The 24419-nt window shown below is 41.7% G+C and overlaps 2 protein-coding genes across 2 annotated transcripts; one reads left to right on the top strand and one right to left on the bottom strand.

Annotated features, from left to right (window-relative positions):
- Nucleotides 1–287: 287 nt before the first annotated feature.
- LOC121331280 (dentin sialophosphoprotein-like) lies at nucleotides 288–8863 on the bottom strand. Its single transcript, XM_041278568.1, has 10 exons — nucleotides 8709–8863; nucleotides 8410–8488; nucleotides 7082–7273; nucleotides 6793–6845; nucleotides 6566–6680; nucleotides 6212–6280; nucleotides 5803–5841; nucleotides 4848–4960; nucleotides 4640–4722; nucleotides 288–4428 (listed from the first exon to the last, which is right to left on the bottom strand). The coding sequence occupies exons 1-10, from the start codon at nucleotides 8753–8755 to the stop codon at nucleotides 2690–2692; spliced, it is 2529 nt and encodes an 842-aa protein (XP_041134502.1). The 5' UTR covers nucleotides 8756–8863; the 3' UTR covers nucleotides 288–2689.
- A 568-nt stretch (nucleotides 8864–9431) lies between these two features.
- On the top strand, nucleotides 9432–24183 carry nomo (nodal modulator). Its single transcript, XM_041278561.1, has 31 exons — nucleotides 9432–9698; nucleotides 10772–10861; nucleotides 11007–11052; nucleotides 11187–11287; nucleotides 11656–11762; nucleotides 11870–11942; nucleotides 12259–12411; nucleotides 12627–12764; nucleotides 14996–15085; nucleotides 15231–15336; nucleotides 15573–15723; nucleotides 16027–16204; nucleotides 16379–16520; nucleotides 17276–17407; nucleotides 17604–17740; nucleotides 17998–18085; nucleotides 18184–18247; nucleotides 18491–18586; nucleotides 18695–18904; nucleotides 19004–19086; nucleotides 19215–19374; nucleotides 19615–19741; nucleotides 20050–20163; nucleotides 20338–20465; nucleotides 20789–20930; nucleotides 21009–21092; nucleotides 21691–21801; nucleotides 21948–22049; nucleotides 22365–22484; nucleotides 22621–22713; nucleotides 22903–24183. The coding sequence occupies exons 1-31, from the start codon at nucleotides 9570–9572 to the stop codon at nucleotides 23032–23034; spliced, it is 3627 nt and encodes a 1208-aa protein (XP_041134495.1). The 5' UTR covers nucleotides 9432–9569; the 3' UTR covers nucleotides 23035–24183.
- Nucleotides 24184–24419: the final 236 nt, after the last annotated feature.

Genomic DNA, 24419 nt, shown 5'->3' with positions numbered 1-24419 from the left:
AAGGGCATTGATAGCTGTTGTGTCATCTGGTTTAACAGATACATAAATCTGTGTGTCATCTGCATAGCTGTGGAGATTCACCCCATGTTTACGAATAACCTCCCTGAGTGGCAGCATGTATAAAGAGAATAACATGGGACCAAGAATGGAGCCCTGCGGAACACCACATGTAATATTAGCTAGTCCAGATGTAGATTCTCCTAAAGCAACAAAATACAGTCTATTCATTAAATAGGATATGAACCAGTTTAGGACACTACCAGAAAGGCCCACCCATTCTCTAAGAGATTAATTAAAATTTTGTGATCCACAGTATCAAAATCAGCACTCAGATCAAAAAGGATCAGTACAGATAAACACTTAGAATCTGTACTTATATGTAGATCATTTACCAATTTCTCGAAGATGTTATTATTTCCAAGGAAAATATTAATTTGTTTAAAAATGACTTTTTCAAGTACCTTTGCTAAAAAAGGAAGGTTTGAAATAGGTCTAAAATTACTTAGAACTGAACAATCCAGATTCGATTTCCTAAGTAAAGGTTTCACTAAGGCAGCTTTTAAAGAAGAAGGAAACCTTCCTGATGACAAAGAGCTATTAACTATATCAAGGACATCATTGGACAGCTTACTAAACACCTCCTTGAACAGACTGGTTGGTATAGGATCCAAAAGACACGTAGAGGATTTAATGTCATAACTATTTTATTTAAGTCTTGTAAGTTAATCAGAGAAAAATAATGTAATTCTGTTTCAATTGTTTTTGGTGGCACATAGAGCTCAGAATCATTTTGTGGAATTTGATTCTTAATAGTAAGTATTTTTCCATCAAAATAATTACAAAATTCTTCACATTTGATAGGTGAGGCCACAATGGAATATTCAGGTGAAGGAGGTGGGTTTACTAATCTATCAATAGTTGAGAAAAGGACTCTAGCATTGTTCTTATTTTCTGCAAGAAGACTGGAAAAGTAAGCATTTCTTGCTGACATTAATGGTGCATTATACTGATAGGGAGTGCTTTAAAATATTGTAATGTATTTGTAGTTTTGTATCTCTCCATTTACGCTCTGCTTTGCGACAATTTCTTTTTTTTGATGTATATCATTATTCATCCATGTGTCCAACGTTTTACAGAGACTGTTTTCATTTTTACTGGAGCCACAATATCAAGAGAACTTTTTAGCTGATGGTTGTATCTGTCAACTAACTCACCAATTGATAGAGAACTTGTTGAGATGGGTGGACATAGACTAACTACTTCAGAAAACTTTTGAACAACTGCAGGATTTATAATGCACCTTTTAACAGAACTCACTACAGTCTTTTTACATTGAGGCACTATAGCCTCAAATGAAATTAAGAAATGATCTGATAATGCAGGATCAATAGTTGGAGATCATGATCATTTCTAGTCCTTGAGATATGACTAAATCTAAAGTATGACCGTGGTTATGTGTAGGCCCTGATACATGCTGAGTAAACTCAAAAGAATCTAATAGACTTAAAAAGTCCATAGCTGTCGAATCAGGTTTAATGTAGGTGTGCAAATTAAAATCTCCACGTATAAGAATACTATCATATTTAGTGGACATTATAGACAGCAATTCTGAAAATTCTGGTAAGAAAGATTGTGTTGGTTTAGGTGTGCGATAGATATTTACCATAAGTACAGGGAGTCGACTATCAAGTATGAAGGATAAAGATTCAGAAGATAAAAATTCCCCAAAACTATTCTGTTTACAATTGTAGATATCAAGGAAAATGCTAGCTAGTCCACCTCCCCGCCCTCCAGCACGTGCATGCTGGATAAACGTATAGCTGGAGGGTGAGGCTGCAATTAAAGAAGTATTATCATCCACACTATGCCAGGTCTCAGTCAAAAATAAAAATCCAAGTTTATAATGAGTGATGAGATCACTAATTAAAAGAGCTTTGTTAGACAGGGACTGCACATTAAGTAGAGCTATGTGTATTTTATTGCACTGATATAAAGGAGTAACTGTATTTAAAGAAACTTTAATAAGATTATTGGAAATCAGCCCCTGAGTGTGGATAGATATACCAGAACAGTCCCTACAACTTGCAATAAGGATTTCAATTTTATTATTACCCTCATCATCAGCTACCTTACTATGATCAGGTTGCTGAAATAAAGGGTTTTGTGTAATACTCTTCAGTGTACTCTCTGCATGTGTTTTAATACTAATTACATTTTCAGTACATGCACCCCGGGTAAAAGAGAAACATTTCTATGACGGGGTCAGTTACTATATTTATAGGATGCACTGATTGTTTAATCTGCTAACTGAGACCCCAAAAATGGTCCACTAAGTCACAGATTGTTACAGTAATGTCCTATCTTTTCTGTTAATCTTATTAGTCCTTTCCAATTTGGCTGTAAAAGAATCACCATCTACTTTTTGTTGTATGTTTTCACTCCAAAAATACAATAATTTAAGCTTTTATGACTTGAAGCCCCCAAAACATACATTGTGCAAATCATAACATAAATCACTCCCTCATCTTTTAGAGCCCACATGAATATACTAGAGTCTTACGTGGTCCCTTTAGATATTTCATGTATGATAATTCAATGGCTAACCATTTATATTGCCCAGCATTCAGCCCCTTGGACCACTGTATTGCCCTACAATGTGCTCCACTGTCTTGCTTTTTTAAAAGGCTGTTCAGATATGAAAAGTATGATAGCAGCTGGGACTCTCGAAGACTGCAGAGGTGACGATAGTGTCTTTTCTAGCCGACAGTTCTGAATCGGATACATCTGACAGCACAGAGCTTGTGTCGGTCATCAGCAAGTTCAGAGTGTCTGAATCCTCGTCTCTCTTGCGTGGCGTGTGAGGCTCACAATCTTCTGAAAGGGAGTAGAGAGGGAAGACCGCTTCATCAAGGCTCAGCGTCAGATCATTACAGCCAGAGGAAGCCTCTCTCCATCCATATGCCTCTTTTCCCTGCTCCAGGGAATGTTCTGTGATCACACTGGCAACTACTTGTCCTCCACCACGATCTTTCCTCTCATCCTTGGACCCTGGACTGCTGGTGCTGAAATCTGTATCACTGGAGGCCATTGCCAAGCAGCTGTGCAGGAAGGACTGTAGTGGCTCAGGGGTGATCCTTGCCTTACCCTTCTGATCCCCAGCACTGTTTTCTGATTCGGATGTCTGTCGCTGCTGACGATCTTGACACATATTTGTTTCTCTAACTTCGTCATGCCTAGCCTGAAGATTTCTGGTACTATGGATCTGGTTAACCTTCTCAGGTAGCTTGCAGTCTTGTGTTTCCAACCTGGGTTGGTGATCCTGTCTTCTTTGACAGTCTTGGTGATCAATTCTTTCAGGGTCAGTCTGGAGATCTCCAGGGCAGACAGCACTCTGGTTATCTTTCTCAGGAGACGTGCTGCTGCTATAAACTTCATCAACTGCTTGGATCTGAGGAAGCGACTCGGCAGAGTCAATAACTGGTGTTTCTGGTCTCAAGGTGGACCCAAGATCCTCTGACTCATTCCTTTCTATTCTCGCACCAACCTGGTGCTCTCCATACTCAATGTAACCCTCCCTGTCCTTGCCACTGTCTGCTACATGGAGTAACTCATCTTCCTCTTTACCTTCATTCTCTGCTTTCTCCACTGCACAGCTACACTCTTTCCTCTCTTTGTCACAAGCATAGTCATGTCTCTCTTTCTCCAGGATCTCATCTCTCCTGTCATCTCGTATGCATTTCTCACCCACCTCCTCCCCACACATGTCTTTTTCCACAGCGCTGCCCTCTTCTCTCTCTCTTTCAGGAGCATTCTCGCCTGTATTACCCATATGCTGTTTACTCAATCCATCATATAGGCCCTCCTCCCCATCAGGTCTACACTGCTCTCTGTCGTGGTCCCCTGCTTCAGCATGTTCTGTTTGCAGCCCCTCCTGCTTTCCGTGAGGTTTCTCACACTCAGTAAGCCTGTTCTCTGACCTGGCCACCTCCGCTTTTTCGCCTGATGGCTTCTCTCTCTCGCTTCCCCTTTCCCCACCCTCTCCCCCAGCTCTATTATAACTCTCCTGCCACGGTTCATCCTTAGTGTTCACCACTCTGCCTCGTGACCCCTGCCAGGATCTGTGATCCGATCCCTTTCTGAATCCAGCTCTGGATCTAGGGGCATTTCTCTGCTCCGACCCAGCCAGGCCACTGCCCTTTCCTTCACTATGGGGATTCACCCCATCCTTTCCAAGGCTTCTCTCCCTCTGCCTTCTTTGTTTCTGTTTGCTGTGAACCCTCCCGGTACTTGGGGGTGCCCCACTTAGCGCATTATAGCTGGAATCTGAGCTGCAGTGGGAAAATGAGCTCAATGGAGCCCTGGTGGTGTCTGCTGCAGTTCTCTCCCTCCTCTTCACCACTTGCTTTTGTTTGTCCTTCTTGTTGAACTCTAAAAAAAACAAAAAAGACAGTACAGTAAGTAGGGCCATCAGAGCTATTCGTGGATGACATTCAATGGGAAAACAGGATGAACAAAGCAGTATGACAAGCCCCATACACCCAATTCATATGGAGCTATAACCTTTATACATACTTCATCCTTGATCTAATGCTATCCCATCCAGTCTATACAAGCACCGTACAAGAATGACAGACCCTACCTCCTCCATCATCTCTGTGCTGGGTCGGTACACTATAATCTTTCTTACTCCCATTCTCAACCAAAAAACGTGAATCTTGAATTCTTTTAATAAAAAAAAAAAACAGGGAACATTATTATTAGAAAGAGGCACCAGACTCCTTAAGATTATTAGAATTGCATATACACACTGACAAAAGAGCATAAAAAGTGATCCCCCATCCCCTCACCTATCCTCTTCTGTGTTGTCATGAGTGCAGGGGGTTGAGGTGAGAGATGAGCGGTGACACCTCTGCTCTGCAGCCTCACCTTCACTCCTCACAGAAGAGGCTGTGTCTGACCTCTAGGGTAAATTAAATAGCAATAAGAGATTAGCAAGTAGCAATCTCTACCCACAACACGCATGCTCTCTTCAAGGTTTGTGGTCACAAGGATACACACACACATACCTATATATAAAAATATATAAAACTTTGTAGTCGCAATTGTTTTTATCTTTTTTTCCCTCCCAATTTGGAATGGCCAATTATTTTAAGGCTCAGCTCACTGCTACCACCCATGCGCTGACTTGGGAGTGGTGAAGACGAACACACCTGACTTCCGAAGTGTATGCTTTTTCACACTGCAGGCCCACCATGCCGCCACCTACAGTGTTGGAGGATAATGCAGCTCTGGGCAGCTTACAGGCAAGTCCACAGGGGTCGCTGCTGCGTGGTGAGCTGAGGACACCCTAGCCAACCTAAGCCCTCGCCTCAGCCAATTGTGTGCGACCCCTGGAACTCCCTTCCACGGTTGACAGTGGAATGGCCTGGACTCGAACTGGTGACCTCCAGGCTATAGGGTGCATCCTGCACTCCACGCGGAGTACCTTTACAGGATGCACCACTCAGGAGCCCCTCAAAGGATATTATTACTTTTGATTTTGTAACTGACTATCTCACACAGATCTGACCCTCTGTGGGTGAACATATAGCAGTAACTTGTGGATCCAAATTAAAGCCTGAATGCCATCAACCTTTGAAACACCTGAGTGTCATAAAGCTGCATTTAACTTGCCTGATTCAGACCATCACATTACTCGTATATATATATATATATATATATATATATATATAGAGAGAGAGAGAGAGAGAGAGAGAGAGAGAGAGAGAGAGAGAGAGAGAGAGAGAGAGAGAGAAACTGTACCTGTTTCCTTATATGTATTTGTGGTAAGGAGTTCCAATTCTGAAACACAAAAGAAGTTTTATAAATCTCAGTGTTGTGTGTAACATCAGAGTTGGTTTTGTGATATACAGAAATAGCCCTAGATTAATTTGATTCTAGATTACAGTGAAAGTCTCCACACAGTGCACTAGCATCGTTAATACACTGGCCTTTACTTTCTTGATTTCGTCTTACCATTATCTCTTTGTTTATTGTTAAAAATGATGTTTTGGGGGTATGCATTTGGTGCTCCTGAAGTTTTAGGCAATTTGAACCATGGCATTGCCACCATAACCTATCTCAATGCTCACTGTGCACTTCTAGCAAATCAGAGAACGCCTTTCATCTGCATACCACGTTTAGCAAAACATTAAATACAAAAATGGCAAACCTTTGATTGGTCTCTCTCCGCTGAGAGATGGGTAACACCTCGGTCACCAGAGCCAAGCGTCAGCACTTCCTGTTTCAATTAACATAATAAAAAAAGGCTTTAGATCTCTTTTTACTGGCCACTCAGCTTTGCTGAGTTATATTTTACAATCATAGTAAACTTCTTAAAGTACAATAAAGGAAACACAGACAAAATTGTATTAGAGGTAGGGGTAGTAGTGAAAATAGAAGCTAAAAGGTAGGACATTAGAATTGAATATCTTGCACCTTTAAAAAAGTATGCATGCGTTTTATTTGTAAGTTTACTCAATGCATAGCCTACTGCAGAGGTAAGGAATGGTTGACTTGAACTTACTGTGGCCACAATGAGTTTGGAAGCTGAGGAAACCAGCCTGGCCAGCTCCCCCTTTGTGACGTAAGGGGGAGGGACTCGCGAGACAGATAAGGCCTCTGGCCAATGGCTTGGTACTCTGGAACAGGGCACAGAATCAGTTTGTTACAGTGGCATTAGCTGTAGTGGCAAGTCAATTCACACGGCACACAGAATCCTAATTCACTCACACACATACACAATCATTTTACCTCTTCCTGCCAGTGTAAGGTTGCTCTTTGTATGCACCAAAGGGAACAACATTCTGAGAGAAAAGATATAAAATATTAAAAAGCAGATATAAAAACTGCTAAACTGTGTACACCTACTCAGATATTTCAGGATTTCCAGTGTAATGTAGTTAGAACCCGCTAGGGGCCAAGCACCATTTACAGACGCTTTCTGACACCTCCCACTGTTACTTTAAATACTTGACTGTTTGCTGCCATACTGGATCTATTAAAATCAATTATTCAGTGTGCAATGCAATCCTAGTCTTACAGTGAACTGAATCTTGGTCATTGCAGTCTGGATTTTCTTCCTGACTGATTGCTGCCTGACAAGACTAAGAGCCGGTTTTCTGCTCTCTCCGCTTCTCTCCAAGTCCAGCCGCAGCGTTGCTCTCTCCCCTGGGTCCCTGAAGTAATGCTTCAGACTGCGGTCACGCTGCTTCCCCGGGGCCAGAAGAGTGCACTGTGAAAACATTTCTTTTTTAGTTTTTTTATTTTCCCTTTAAGAAAAAACTAATTGAAATTCTCCAAAAAAAATAAGAAGGGGTGCCATTAAAATGTATCCAAATTTAAGTTCTCTTTGTATATGGTACATGGCAAGGGTTTTAATACACCACACAGTAGAAGCAAGCATTTTGCATCATCCCCTGCTGTAAATATACATTTAGAGCCTCCAGTATCGTTAAAAAGTCACCACTGCCCCAACAGATAGACAAATAGATGGATCCATTAATAATTTTCCCATCACATTCTGACACTCAATAAGTTACGCACTGAAGAATGCCCTATCCATGTTCCATTACAATTTGATAGGCATATTTAAAGATATAGGTAAAAATGTACATGTGGCATACGTAAAGGATGCCTGCATAACAAAGTTCCTATTAATAAACTCCAAGAACCTCTCCAACTACCCAACTGACGAGGCAATAATTCAGAATGATAGACAGTATAAGTCAGCTAACACGCATACACCACAGTATGTGCCTTGAATAAACAGTTACATGTTGTCATGCAACAATAACTTATACACCAGTAAGTCTTTCAGGAAAGTAAACCAATCATTTATTTTGTTAAATGTTAAGACGTGTAGGAACATGCTTAAGGAGTAGGGTGTGACTCATGCTGTGGGCTCAAGCACTACGCTGACATCACCAGACTACAGCTCCTATAAGGCAATGTAATACAGAGGACCTGGGGATAGCTGCAATAAAAATGTAAGCTCAGCTTACTTCCTTTAATGCAGATTGAAGTCAAATTCTAAGATTTACAGTGTATAATTTAAACTGGTCATATGCCCTGTTGTCAATCCCTGGTTTATAGACCCATAATGCAGTGTTACCTTATTTATTATATATATATATATATATATATATATATATATATATATATATATATATATATATATATATATATATATACACACACACACACACATACTGGATGATTATAAAGCTGACTTTGCTTGTTTCATTGCTTTGTGGTGCAGGTTTATCCACAACAGCAGTGCAAACTAACATCATGTCTATATACGTCTATATTGACTTATTTTGTTAATATTAGGAATCATTCAGGTCAGGCACGGTTACCCAAACTTACCCCGGTCCTCACAGCTGTCCTGTCAGCAACAGAAAGATCAAATCCATCTTCTTTTCTCTCAATGTCAATGTAATATTTTCTATAAAGATAAAAATTAATAAAATATGAATGATATAATAGGATTAAGCCACAGACTTTTATGAGGCATGATAACTTCCAATAACAGAAATACATGGGACTACAGCAAACATATCTCAATAACACTGCTAAAATAAACTCCCCTCAGCAATCAGCTAGGAAATATTAGCTTTAAGGAAAATTTATAGAGATGTATTTGTTAAAATCACAGTTAAACTCACAGTCTCTTGGCCACTGAACAGGTAACATCCCTTGATGACAATGGCATATCTCTGCCTATTCTTTGATACAGGTCACTAGCACACTTTGTAGTCCAGTAATATATATGGCTGTGTGTAGAAGTTGTTCCCTCAGATGTTTCTATCCTGCCTGCACAGTATCCAGGTGTGGCCTAGGAGACACTGAATGCCTGCACAAGCTGCCAAGTATCAACAGTACAGTGGGTAGGGTATTCACGCTAACCAGTCACTGCCTGCCTGAACACTGCCATTGTAATTAGTGTTGGCTGTGGCTGTCTCACTATTAAATTGAAATGTAGACTTTAACATGTAATTCCTTTGCGTCTGTTTGCCCTTGCGTGTGCTCCACCTTTTCAAAAAAACAGACATTGTAAACTGTGGAGACAAAGTGGACAACAATGACACGGATGGACGTTTACATGATAAAGATAGTACCAGTATCACAACATGTTCTCAGTATCGGTCCTGCAGCAGAAATACAAACATGTAACCCATTGGTTTTTCTTTTACACACGCATCATAAAGATTAACAACTGTCACACTGAACTAACAGGAAACAATGTAATTTAATGAAATCTGATGTTTGTTAATGTCTCACTTGCCAGTTAAGGCATCTGGCATGTAGTGCTGACTCCAGCTCTGTAGATGTCGCTATTTCACACAGAGACCACGCACATACTCCTCTCTTTCTGCCCCGGAAAGGTACTGTCTAGGAGTGGAACCGGCAAACTCGGACATGCACAACAGCGAGTGACAAGAGGCACAGCGCGGAGATTGGCAGTGGCTACACGGGCAACACCGAAAGGAAATTCAGCACAGATTAATACAGACAGACTGGTAGAGATGGCGATGTCGTGGGTGTTTTTGGTGGCTCTGAGCACACAGTTAGCTCTTATTAAAGGCGAGGATATCGTCGTTGGCTGCGGGGGATTCGTGAAGTCGGACCTGGAGATTAATTATTCCCTAATCGAGGTGCGTGTACCCGCAGCGGGTCAACAAGAGCGAGTCATCGCTCACTGACTCCCAGTGTTTGCCCCTGCTTGAATGAGAAAAGGCCACGTTGTTTATTTTAATTATAAAACTAAGAGAACAACCCGTTTTAATACGGTGGGAGTGCAGATTGTGTATCCCCAGTTCGGGAAACAACGATAATGACTCCTTCTTAGTAGCTCTATTATTATATTCAAGCTAAAGCCCGGGTGTGATAAATTCAATGTTGATTTTTTTTTTTTTTTTGGTTTGTTTTTTATCACTGTCTCTTGTCTGCGTTTCATACGCTACGATCACGATTGATTAGCTCAAATGCAAGTAAGCAAACCTGAATTGGTTAACCATGTCATGCCAGTTTGCGTTACCTCAATCAACGGCTCGATGTTTGTATGAATTCAGTAAAGGGATTTTGCGCAACCGTCAATAGTGTCAAATGAGTGCTGAGTAAGGGAGTTAAACTGTACTGGGATTACACTGGGGGCGGGGAACTGGCTAAATCTAAAAGTCAATGGATCGTTGGTCCCAATGCTATTATATCTATTTCACGTTATGAGCTCCTGTAACACAATTGATATTAACTAGGTCTGTTGTCTAGTGCAGGTATTAGCTGGATTCTTAGTCCAGTTCCAATATGTCACATGACTTAAACAGTACACTTACTGCTTTTTCCAAAGCAGTCCCTTTTCACAGATTGATTAGGTTTCAGAGTCAATAAATAGGCAACGTTTGACAGCATTTCCAGAATTATCTAGTTGCTAAGGGTCTTAAGATTTATTCAGATGTGCTTGTGTGTGGGTACCTCACTGCTGGAGGAATGCAAGCATGCTGGGTATGATAAAGCTAAAAAGAAACCAGCTTCAAGTTTTGTCAGTGCTAGAAGTTATTGTTGAAGTGCCCGAGTCCAGTAAAAATGGGGTGGTCAGCAACCTTTTCTTTTTATTATTGTTAATATTTATACAGAGAGAGATGGCCTCACATCCCCTTTCTCTCAGCTACTTCTCTGCACAGTTTATTGCTGTACATTAGCTTCATTGTTTGTTTTGGCTCTGTTTCAGATAAAGCTGTACACTAAGCAGGGATCACTGAAGTACCAGACAGACTGTGCCCCCATTAACGGATACTTCATGATACCACTCTATGACAAGGTGAGCTAAAACGAGGACTGAGAGTAGGATTTGAGAAACATGGCTACAGGTAGAAAGCGATACTGTATTACGATTTCTGCTGTCCCTGGCATTCGTATTCTAGTTCCACATTCTCAAACAATAATTCTCTCACTTTCATTTTAAGGGCGATTTTGTTTTGAAGATTGAGCCTCCACTTGGGTGGAGTTTCGGTAAGTAATGCACTGAGATCTGTATGTTCTGCAAGGTGATATTCAAGCTTCTCCCCGATTTGTCATATATGCTCAATACATTTCAACCAGTGTTCAACCTCACTCACTCGCTCACTCTCACTGACTGACTACAGAGCCTACCAGTGTTGCTCTCCATGTGGATGGGGTGACTGATATCTGCACCAAAGGAGAGGACATCAACTTTGTCTTCACTGGCTTCTCTGTCTCTGGAACGGTAAGTTGTAGTGTGGTACAAAATACACTAAGGGAACATAACATTTGAATCATTATGTTCAAAATATTAGTGATAATATTTTAGAATTTAAAGTATTAGCACATATTACATTGACCTTCAATGTCATTCAAGCTTTTGAAGGTCAATAGTTAAATCATGGTGATGTGGTATCACATATAGTAACATTAATGAGAAGAAATATGCTTTTACCAAAAAATGGTATTGCATGCCCAGTCCTGTATAGCTGGATATCTGTTGACAGAGAAGTCCACAGCAAGTACTGCCATCCACAGACAAAATGTTTATTTCCTTCTATTGGATAGAGAATGCCTTGTGAATGTGGAGTGTTCTTCCATTGTAACCCTCAGGTGCTGAGCAAGGGCCAGGAGTCTGGGCCTGGTGGGGTTCGAGTGTCCTTGAGGAAGTCTGGAGATGAAGCTGACTTGCAAACCATCCAGACGCAGCCAGGGGGCAAGTGAGTAGTCCAGCCAGCAACCCACCTAGCACAGTTACATGGACTTAAATAACAACTTAATAAAAATGGGGTTTTGAAAGCATACAGTAACACTGTTTCTCCAACAGGTACACATTCTCTAAGGTGCTGCCTGGTAACTATGATATCTTTGCATCTCACCCCACATGGACCCTGCAGCAGGTAAGAGATTGCAAACTTCTGCCCCCTAGTGGAGAAAGTGCATGCAACTCACTTTTCATAAATATTAGGCTGCATGAACCATTCAAAGAGAGAGAACGCTTGCCATTATTAGCATCAAGAAAGTAATCACTGGTCTTTATTAATGTCCAAAGTAACACACATCTCTCCAGTCGTGGATAGCATATTCCATATGCCAAAGTGTAGAAGAAAAAGAATTATTTAATTTTTCAGATGTTCCAGAACTCTTTGCTTCAAATGAAGTAACGTGGTCACCTGATTCTGGGTGTTTAACCCTCTCCCTGGTTCTCTCTTGCAGGGTACCACCTCTGTACGTGTTTCTAATGCCAATGCCCAGGCCGCAGCGCCCCTGGTGGTAGGCGGGTATGATGTCTCGGGAGCCGTGCGCAGTGATGGGGAGCCCATGAAGGAAGTCACCTTCCTGCTCTTCTCCTCCACCGTCAAGAAAGAGGTGAGAATACGTGAGTCACTGGCTCAGATTCTGCAGGATGTCACCTGAGCCATGGTACTGCTCTTTTTCAAAAATGTCTTTAGCTTGCTTGCTTACATAGGTTAATTTCCATTATGTAGGAATTATAACTTTATAACTTTTTGTAGTATGAGTGTATAATGTTGTGGTTTATTTCTGCTATAGTGAGTATAACTGGCTGTGCTGCTCATTCCCAGGATATCTCTGGCTGCAGCCTGGCCTCGGTCGAAGGCTATGATTCTGAAGGAGACTCACTAGCCTACCTCTGCAGCGTGCTGTCCAGAGAGGATGGCACCTTCACTTTCTCAACCCTCCCCAGTGGAGAGTACACTGTGGTGAGTACAGCATTGGGCACTATGGTCGCCTGTCTCAGGGTTCTGCTACACCAGTGGTCCTCAAAGTAATTTTGGCACAGGGATAAATTGATCTTACTTGGCTGTTTTGCGGGCACGCTGACTATTGCATAGGTTCTTATCGTACACAGTGTCTTTTCATGACATATGTATATGAGTTTTAATGGGAATTATTCTTGGCTCACTGATAAAGCAATGTCTCAGGCAGTAATTGTGTATGCTACGCTTATTCTTTAAATAATTTACAAAAAATATGCAATGCAAATATTTTTAAATGGCATGCTTACACAGATAACTGTGAATAAACTAAAATGAGAGGATAGATAGCGTCTCGCTTTGTTTCAAAAGATTGCTAATCTCCAGTACAATTATTCAGAGAAGGTAACTAAATATACTACAGCGTTTCCCTTGTCTGGTGAAATAAAAAAAAAGAGATAAAAAATTAAATTCTACATCCCGAAATGTACAATCCATAATTTAAGAACAGCTGCAGCGGGCACAATGGCCTGGCTTCGCGGGCACCACTTTGGGGGATCACTGCTAGACTACATTTGCTGTTTTACAACAGCCCTAAACCATGTGTGCCTAATAAGATAACCAGACTCCCTGAGCACACCATCAGTTACTGCCGTCATCTACTCCAGGTGACTTAAAATTACAGTGGGAATAGTAGTGGTGCAATCGGCTCCACTCATTTTGTATTGGATTGCAGTATAGGCATTTATCAACGATAATTGATGCATTGACGTTTTATTTTTCAAAATAAAGAACGAACATTCATTTTTAACAGAAGATAGAATAAATATAAACACTGTTGTGCATAATTGTTAAACAAAAAGGCACAAATTACATTCAAATTAGAACATTTCTGATTATAAAAAAGAACTACAAAGGCCTTTAACATTGTTATAATGGTAAAAAATACTGTATTTAAGTAATTTTTATCTGAACTATGGTTATTCATTAACGGTAAAACATTTTATGTCTAAAAGCAAAACATTTGAATTAATCTCACAAATCCTCCTGACTAATTTAACTATCGTACTAAATTTAGCTTTTTATATAATATTGCCAATCCAAATCCAAACACAACATACTTTAACCCTTTGCAGTTCATTTATTCAGTGCTCATCAGGCGCGTCATTTCAGTAAGCCCTGCAAATGTCTGTGATATTCTTTGAGTGCTGGATGCAGAAGCAGCTAGCTCCTTTGTTTATGTCTGTGTTATCTATGTGTTGCATGGAGCAATCGGATACACACTTTTTTTTTCTGCTTCATTCGGCCATTGAAAGGTATTCTCGGCTTTTTCCGGATTAAAAACGACTAGAGACCTGTGCTTTACTTCGGACAGGGTCTGACATCGGACTGGAAAGGGAAAATTGTAATGTCGGACCTAGTCTGACATAGGACCACAAAGGGTTAAAACAAAATAAGGTAATCGGTAGATTTAACTGATTTAAAACAAAAAAAAAGTATTGCCTTAATTTAACTCTTTGCAGTCCATTTGTTAGTGCTTGTCAAGCATGTCAGGTCTAATTTATTTTCACACATCCTGTTTAAAATTTTTTTTTTTTCAGAATAAAACAGGTTTGAAAGACACTGAATCGCAAAAAACACTCAGGTGATCGGTAGATTTAACTGATTTAAAACAAAACAAACATAAAGTATTGCCTTAATTTTTAAATCAAGAAAACGTGAATACAATAGGCCTACTTCTGATTTGGTTTATCAGGCGTGAATGTAGAGGCCTAAAGTGTGTATCCTAGCAACACGTTAATCTACCGTACTAGCACTAAAAGAAGCCCACTCTCACACACTCACTTTGATGGAAACCGGCAACAGGAGACTTCAAACTGGGTTCTAATTTGATGCATCGATTCACCAATATGTAATTGAAGCTCTGGAAATTTAAGGACAGATGATCTAATTGATGCTTGATTAATTGTTGCACCCCTAGTGAATAGGCCTTCATGACCTTCAAGTTAAAAGGGCAATGTCAACAAAGCAATTAGTTCAAACTTTGGAGATTGATTTGATACATTCAGATATTAACACCAAGAGAGAATAACTGAATGCTTTCTTGGGAGAGCAGAGAAATTCTTGGATGTGCAAGACAGCAATTTACAGTGTTAATGGTGTGATTCTGATATTGTCAAGTGCTACAGGGTGATAATTGAGACATGCTTTATAAACAGATCTAAATTATTTTATAGGTACCTTTCTACAGAGGAGAGAGAATTACCTTTGATGTTGCTCCATCACGGATGGACTTCAAAGTAGAGCACAACAGTTTAAAACTAGAGGTGAGTGTCAGTGCTAAATGTTATGTTCTGAACTACAGAGGTTTCTAGAGTTGAGTTGACTACCATGTCATACCAGATTAGAAGGTTGAATGGATCTATGCCATGTAATGTACATCCGCAAATATTTTGTTGTTTTAAATTGCAGCCCATTTTTCGTGTGATGGGATTCTCTGTGACTGGCAGGGTTTTGAACAGCCCAGGAGGAGAGGGTGTACCAGATGCCACTGTGACCCTCAATGACCAAATCAAAGGTGAGCAGGTTGCTGACCCCTATATTGCAATACATGATAAATATGGGCAGTAAAGACATTAAGTTCCTTCATTGCAATCCCCTTAACGTCAGATTGGAGCATTTTTACAGAGAAGATTTTTCATTGAATTGCCCTGTACCCCTGTGTGAATGCATTTCACTCTATTGATGTCATTGAAAAGAATGTGTGCAGAAGTGATTGGTTGACGTAGCCACCTGTCTCTCCCTGCCCTTCAGTACTGACAAAGGGAGACGGTTCTTTCCGCTTGGAGAATATGACTACAGGGACCTACACCATCCGAACCAACAAGAAGAGTATGTTCTTTGAGCCAATCACTGTCAAAATCGCTCCAAACACACCCCAGCTCCCTGACATCATCACTGCAGGGTGAGATACTAAAAGAGTGCGATTAAACTGGAGTATAGGAGCTACCAGAAACAATAATTGTACTGGAAACTTGGTGTTGCCAGTTAAATTTTATATGGTTAATTTAGAATGTAACAAGTAAAAACGGGTATATTATCAGGTAGGCCACTGGTGAAGTTACTACAAAGGGATTTGTCCTTGTAAGGCAAAGCATCATTGAAGGGGTGCCACCACTATTATTTTATCACTGTGAGGTGAAGCACATTTGAAAAGGGAAGATAGGTATATTCTGTACTCCGCCCTGACCTCCCTCTCTCATTGCAGATTCAGTGTGTGTGGCCAGATCTCTATCTCGCTCCTGGCCGAGGGGATGAAGCAGCAGGGCCGCTACAGGGTGACACTGACCTCCCAGGACAAGGAGACGACAAGCTCCCGCACCGTCGAGTCTGACCCCCAGGGGGCCTTCTGCTTCCAGGCCAAGCCAGGAGAGTACAGCATCCAGGTAACCAGAGAGCACATGCTTTTGCTCTTTCATTATTATCTGTCTCTATGTATCACAATGCAAGAAATCTTGGCATTTCAACTCATTCTCAATACCTAGCCCTTTATAGACTCTGTTTCTCCCTTTTCATTCTGTGCCCTTCTCTAACCCTCTTTTTTTTCTCTCTCTCTTCAGGTGTCTTTGCCTGAGTCAGAGGTGAAGGCAGGTCTGGCTCTGCTTCCCAAGTCCTTGTCTGTGTCTCTGGTCGACAGGCCCCTGGAGGATCTCCGCTTCACTCAGTTCATGGCCTCTGTCTCTGGAAAGATCTCGTGCCTGGGTGAGTTAGCCTCCAGAACTGTCAAGAACAGCCATTCTAGTTTAACCCTTTGCAGTCCTATGTCAGACCAGGTCCCACATTACAATTTTCCCTACCAGTCCAATGTCGGACCCTGACCGACATCATCAAAAAGACGTAAAGCACAAGTCTGTAGTAGTTTTTTTCGGAAACAGCAGAGAAAACCTTTCAATGGCCAAGTGAGACCGATAGGAGCTGAAATGAAACCAAAAAAAAAGGGTGTATCTCATAGGCCCGTGCATTACAGAAATAACACAGACATAACAGTGGAGGTATCTGCTTCTGCATATAGGATATCAAATGTTGCAGATATTTTGCAGAGCTTTTTGAGATGCTATAGTAATAAAATAATGACTTGGATCGCATTATTGAGGAGTTTGGTGGTAAAACGAGTGATCAGGAGAGGATTTATCAGTATGCATGTCTATAAAGAGGTATGTGAAAAATACAGCGAACAAGTCATAGGGCTTGGCTATAGATACAGTACTGAGTTTTTTTGCGATTCAATGCCTTTTAAACCTGTTTTACTCTGAAAGAAAATATTTACAGCACATGTAAAATAAACAGCGTGTGTGAAAATAAATTGGACCTGACGCGCCTGATGAGCACTGAATAAATGAACCGCAAAGGGTTAATATATCACTGGAACATTGCTGCTGTAGACCAGGGTTGTCCATGTTTGTCCAAATGAAATGTTCTCTAGGCTGATCTGTGTAATAACTGGCCCTCTTTCGCAGCTATCTGCGGTGACCTCACAGTGACCTTGCAATCAGTGAGCCGTCAGGGTGAAAGGCGCAGCGCTCAGCTCTCTGGGAAAGGGGACTCCATCCTGTTCTCCTTCGACAGCGTCCTACCTGGCAAATACAAAGGTACGGTCCCGATTTAGATGTACAAGTGTTCTTGTTTATTTTTTTATAAACACCTGCTCAGGGTTAGTTGTTTGTGTACTTGATTGAAGAGTCAAGGCCACAGCAAGTAAACATTTGTTTATCCCAGGTAAAACTATTTTCATAAGGGACGGGATTGGGAAGGATTTTCTCACTTTTTTTTTTCTTTTTTTTCCAGCGAGTATTGGACACGAGGAGTGGTGCTGGAAACACAAGTCCGTGGAGGTGGAGGTGCTAGAGGAGGACTTGCTGGGGGTGGAGTTTAAGCAGACTGGATACATGCTGCGTTGCTCGCTGTCCCACGCCATCACACTGGTCAGTACGTGCAAACTACTTTGACAGATTCCTGGGTATGCCACAGAAATTATATATTATATATTCTGTAACTTGATAGGCAGCAACAGTAGCATAGGTCATCTTGTGTGAGTGGGGTCGTTATCGTAGCATCAGCTAAATGATGGATCCCGAGTAGGCTGTTGATTAGCAATGTGAGTGCCACTGTTGCACTTTGAGTGTAATGTATGCTGCTGTCTTTTCTTACTCTGACTGGGTCCCCCATTGATCTGTTTCAGGAGTTTTACCAGGATGGCAGTGGTCCTGAGAATGTGGGGGTTTACAACCTGTCCAAGGGAGTCAATCGCTTCTGTCTGTCCAAGCCAGGTACTGCCGCAGTCACCCCTGCTTCCTAATGTAATGTTGCAGAGGTATTTCCATCTGCACTGATTTCACTAACCTGTCCCCACTCTGCTCCCTCTCAGGTGTGTACAAGGTCACTCCACGCTCATGTCATCAGTTTGAGCAGGACTTCTACACTTATGACACGTAAGAATCCTTTTGCTTCCAGTAACATTACCAAACCAGGGGTTAAGATTATAGTAATAAGAGTTTCTGTGTGTGTGTGCACAGGCTTTATAATGACTAAGTACTGAATCACAAAACTAAAACTACAAAATAAAAATAAAAAAATAGTAAAAAAAAAAAAAAAAAAAAGTTTTCCCAATAGTTTTTAACCATTATAAATTGTAATTGCACTTTGCTATTCTCTGATTTTGTGTGTTTCCTCAGGTCTGCTCCAAGTATCCTGACTCTGACTGCCATTCGGCACCATGTGACTGGGGTCATCACCACGGACAAGTTAATGGACGTCACTGTTACCATCAAGTGAGTGCCAACTAGAGCTGGAATCCATATAGTCCTCTGTCACATTGGTTCACAAACTGGGCAGCCCTGTCCGCGTTTGTAGTAATTCAGTTTCTATCTCTGTCTCAGGTCCTCTATTGAGAGTGAGCCAGCCCTAGTGCTCGGCCCTCTCAAGTCCCTCCAGGAGCAGCGTCAGGAGCAGCAGCTGCAGGAGATTATGTTGCGCAGACAGGAGCGGGAGCGGAGAGGGGAGGGGGAAGGCAAGGAGAGCCCTCCCGTCCAGGAGAGAGCCGAGGATCTGCACGGCCCCTTCAGCTATGAGTTCTCCTACTGGGCTAGGTACCGAGGTTGTCATTGTCTGTGTGCCTGTGTTTTAACTCATTCAATTACTAGTAGGATAAAAAACTGACAGTCATTTTTCTTGTATTTGTTTCTCAGGGCTGGTGAGAAGATCACTGTAACCCCTTCATCCAAAGAGCTGCTGTTTTACCCTCCTGAGGTGGAGGCCACCATCACTGGAGGTGAAGAATAATGTCCACCATTCCACAATTATATTGTCCCTCGAGTGCTAGTTCATATTTTATTGGGATGACTCCTGTATTGCGTTGTACTATTGTACTTATTCCCTGTGTACGTGATGCCCTTCCAGAGAGCTGCCCAGGTCAGCTGGTGGAGGTGGAGGGGAAGGCAGGTCTCTTCCTGGAGGGTCAGATCCACCCAGAGCTAGAGGGAGTGGAAATCACCATCTCTGAGAAGGGGGCTGCCACGCCGCTAATTACTGTCGTCACCAACGAGGGGGGATCCTACAGGTATCAGGTTTTAAAGATGCAGTGCACCACAGTGTTGTTCAGTTTATAGTAATCGAGAATTCCTTGGTAGTTTCAGATCTTTTCAAACCTTCGTGCTTCTGCAAGCAACGCTCTTGAGATGCAAAATAAAATATAAACAAATATCATATCTGGGATGTTTCCCTGCATTTTTGTTACAGTGTAATTGTTCCTTTCCTTATCGGTACTCCAAGCTAATGCTGCATGCTGTTTTTTCCACAGTGTGGGCCCCTTGCACCGGGACCTAGAGTACAGTATCACTGCCAGCAAGGAGGGCTTTGTGCTCAGCCCGGTCGAGGGCACACAGGGGGGCTTTAAGGCCTTTGCACTGGCGGGTGTTGCCTTTGAGGTAAAGAGCTGCACCCCAACCTCAATGGGAAAGAGGGATCACAACAAAGATTAGTGTAATCCAATGTCCGTTCGACTAAAGACACATTTACTAGTCTGGATTGGCTGTTTTAAAGTTATACACAGGTATTGTTTTTAAGTTTGCTCACATGCAAATATCTATCAACCTACAGACTTTGCCTCTATAGAGATTAAAGTGGTCAAAAATATAAAGAATTGTCAAATTGGAAATAGAAAAGGTCATTTAGAGTAAACAGCAATGTTCTTTTCTCCTAGTGGATAATATTTGCTTTATTTACCCCCCCCCAGATCAAGTCCGAGGACAGCCAGCCTCTCTCAGGGGTTCTACTGTCTCTGAGTGGAGGGCAGTTCCGCTCCAATCTGCTAACCCAGGACAGCGGAGTCCTCACCTTCAACAACCTGGTACGTAGACATGCACTGAATTCTAGTGTCCAGTAAGAGAGGGACCATTGAGACCAGAGCCTATCCAAGATCATGCTTAACAAGTTAAAACTAACTGTTAGAGATATATTAATGTGCTGCAGTGTTTAAATGCCATGGGGAGCTGAGCTGTCCTTGCAATTTGTGTGCGCATAGAGCCCCGGCCAGTATTACTTCAAGCCCATGATGAAGGAGTACCGATTCGAACCTGCTTCCCAGTCGATCGAGGTGGAGGAGGGGCAGACTTTGAATATAGCCATCACTGGGTACAAGACTGCATACAGGTGAGCAGGAGACCTGAGGCAAGCACAGACAAGGTCTTCTTTGTGTTTCTGAGTTAGTAACACTTTACAGTAGATGGCAGGAATCCAAGTCCATGTGAGGCCGTAGCACAACAAAGTTTGGTTTCCTGGAACCTGCCTGAAACATGTAGTTGTTTTTAATACATCACCCCAGAACTGAAAGGGTTATATTGTACCTTTGTACACCAAATCTGTGTGGGGAGGGGACTGAACTGCAATCTCCTTTTGTTTGTTCCACAGGAGTAATCATGAATTCATATTAAAGTCCTTGCTCCAACACTTTTCTGCCCCTGTTTCTCCCCCAGCTGTTATGGCACAGTGTCGTCTCTGAGCGGTGATGCTGAGCAGGGTGTGTCTGTGGAGGCGGTGGGGCAGGGTGACTGCAGCCTATATGCTGAAGACACGGTCACGGACGAGGAGGGCAAGTTTCGCTTGCGTGGCTTGCTGGTGAGAACACGGGACATTTGCACAGGTCACAGTCTGAGATGCAACGCAGACCTCTAACTTAATACATTGTGTCTACAGCCAGGGTGCAAGTATCTGATCCAGCTGCGAACGGAGGGCAATGACCACATTGAGAGAGCGCTGCCTCAGCACCGAGCCATCGAGGTGAGTACAAAAATCATTTCTATACCAGAGCCAAGTACCCTTTAAAGGTAATGAAAAAGATTGGGAAATTCTGCCCACCACCTGCTATAATAAATTAAGGACGACCCTCATTTCTAAGACTGCATTTGAGCTCAAACTTGTGGATCACAAGCCTATTATCACTTGTTTGACAATGGCAGCAGTGATTGTCAATAGAATGTTAAGGCAATAATTAAACTGACTGATGATATTCAACAATGTATGCAGCAATTCTGACTGTGAAATTGAGTTCAAATAAAGTTTAAAAAATGCCTATGTGGTATTGTTTGTACTCTGTATGAACTCGGTTAGATTCAAAAGACTGTGTTAATTATTAACACCCTTCTCTGAACCTGTTAGTCGGAAACTGTCACTTCAGATATTCTAAAGATGCTTGAGTTGCATACTGTGACCGGATATGTCTGGTATGGTGTATATGACACTTTATTTGGTTGAGTTTATAGTCAGTACAGTTTCCATGTAGACTTTTAAGTAATAGGATGTTCATATTTTTAACTAACATTCTGTATACAGGATTGGTTTAGTTTGCCATTAAGCTGACTGCTGTACATTTTTGCAGGTTGGCAACAGCGACATTGAGGGTGTGAACATCATTGCCTTCCGACAGATCAACCAATTTGATCTGAGTGGCAATGTGATCACCTCTCCTGATTTCCTCCCCACACTCTGGGTAAGTGGACCCCCTCTTTTTTTTTGTAGTTGTGACTGCTAACTTGAGGTCAGTGCTCTTAAGTTTCAATTTAATTTGCAAGACAACAACTGAAACAGAATGCAAAAGAATGACTCATCATGTATATCTTATTGATCCCCAAACAGGTGAAGCTTTACAAAAGTGACAATCTGGATAATCCTGTTCAGACTGTGTCTTTGGGACAGTCTCTGTTCTTCCATTTTCCACCACTGCTACGTGACGGAGAGGTACAGTACAGTACACACCTTGCACTCATGCCCTTTTTGTTTTTGATTATTCTTTTTTTTCACGTGTCAATAACTGGGTACAGCGGAGATGGCTCCTCCAGTGTTTAGAAGAAAATGACCCTCCAGGTTTCCACTCCAATGGGTGGCTTTCAATAGACTGCAGGAAAACGATTGCTCAATACAGCTTATGTTGACAAACAATGTACCATAATTGTAGCTTCTTGGTTGCAAGAAACCACTTGATGTGAAGTTGCTAAGTGACTTTAAGGTACACTAAACCGCCTGTTTGACCCTCTCTCTTTCTGTTCTCTGCAGAACTATGTGATGTTGCTGGACTCCACACTCTCTCGTTCGCAGTACGACTTCTCTCTGCCTCAGGTCTCCTTCACCTCCTCTGGTTACCACAAGCATCTCACACTGACCTTCAACCCCACGGTGAGCTGTCCAGTGACCTTCCCTCCGATTGACTCAAGGGGGGGGGGTCGGATTATTTTGCAAGGATAGCTCTGTTGTTTTGTTGTCCAAATGTAAGTTTGAATTGTTTTAACACTGTTTTGTGTGTTTCCCCCAGCGTAAACTGCCTGACCAGGATGTGGCCCAGGGCTCCTATATTGCACTGCCCCTCACCTTGCTGCTTCTGCTGGCTGCCTACAACCATCAGAAGGTACTTCAGTCTCCTTCAGTACCGCTTATATTATCCATGTCACCTATGGCTATTCTTGCAAACATGTTTCTGTTGAGAGTACAATATTACCGTTTCCAAGGGTGATACTGTGACATTGTAATATTGTTTTTTCCACGATGCGATGTGATCTTTCCATCTCAGCATCATGGTTTTTTAAATTTGTTTCAGGTGATCCCAGTGTTACTCCAGTTAGCGAGCCGTGCTCAGGGGGTGCGAGGGCTCGGTCAGGCAGGAGGAGACAGCGCCGCCCTTGAGGACGCCAAACGCCAGGCCAAGAGAGCGAAAATCAGGCGCACATGAGAAGGGGGCTTGGAGAAGAGACACGCACACACCCACCCCCCCAGCCTAGACTTGGCAGAGCCTGGAGCCTCTGCCTCTCCATTGCACCAAGCAGGGGAACATATCACCATTGTGACAGTGAGAATTCCTGTGTTGAGATCGGTAGTATTGGAGAGACTGTTTGACACTGAATGTTCCTCTAATCTGTCTTGTTGACCTTGCCCAAAACCTCACAGTGAGGTGAATTCTTTTTACTGTATTCAGTGTGTTCCAGTGCATTCTAATTCAAATTTTTGTGTATAGACCAAAATGTGGTATTGGGTCTTCCTGTCCATGTCATGAACGGTGTTGCAGTGCACACAGCATTGGTGATCCTGTGCACTGCAAGCCCGTGTTCTGTATTTTAGTCTATATATTTTATTATTTTTATTTATTGTTCTTAAATAGTCAGACCAGAGCTTTCCATGAATGATGTGTTGCGTACATCATTCCTGTCACCTCTTTGCCATTTTAGTCTAGAGACCATTTCAAACCTGGCAGCCAATTGTGTTGAGTTTAGTGACATAACTAATTTATACTAATGTCTCAGAGGCTAATGATTTAGCTCACTGCTCCATAGTGTGTGCGTGTATTTGTGAGTATAGAGGTGAATAATGTTGCTTAAAGTCAAAGAGTGAAAGCCCTTTCAAAAAGGGTTCTATGTGGGGGCATTAAAACCTTTGTATTCCTAGGACTGGATGGGACTGGAGAAGTAGCCTTGATTTAAGAAATAAAACATAAATAAATAAAATAATTTGGTGGGCCATTACTGCTTTTGTTATGAAATATTTATATTTTCTAAAGTCCCAACCTGCAGGAAAACTTTCTAGGAACTCAATAAAACTCAACATCAATGTATAATCACTTCCTATTACCCACTGTGCTTACTCAGTTTCCTCAATTTCAGTTTGTATGGATTTTTAATGATCAGATCTTTATTTGATATCCTTTTGGCCTGCTTTTTCAGTAAAGGAAATTGATCATGGAATATTTAATGTGAAAGTTTTTTTTTTTTTTTTTATCTAGGGGATCATTGAAGATTTACTGGTGTAAAACACATTTTTGGGGAGGGGGTTGTTTGGGAAAGAATGTGAGTAATATTGAACTCAATAAAAATGACCTTGGTTTTCAGCTGGTGTTATTTTATCTTTTAATTGTTTTAGAAAATGTTACTTTAAGTGTGAAACATTCTGCATCGTGAATAGTGCTCTGCTCTTGGTGTACCACTTAAGAAAATTGGCATGTTCTAAATGAGACCTATTTTAGTTGAGCTAAACAATAGGGAGCTGTAGCAATGCCAATGAACCAATTGACCTTTCTCAAAACCCCCTTTAGGTGGCAGTGTTGTGCTGAAAACAAGTGTTTTC

Source organism: Polyodon spathula, chromosome 18, assembly GCF_017654505.1.
Source record: "Polyodon spathula isolate WHYD16114869_AA chromosome 18, ASM1765450v1, whole genome shotgun sequence".
Classification (NCBI taxonomy): Eukaryota; Metazoa; Chordata; class Actinopteri; order Acipenseriformes; family Polyodontidae; genus Polyodon; species Polyodon spathula.
Note: the sequence above shows the minus strand (reverse complement) of the source record. Positions and strands in the feature narration are given on the sequence as shown.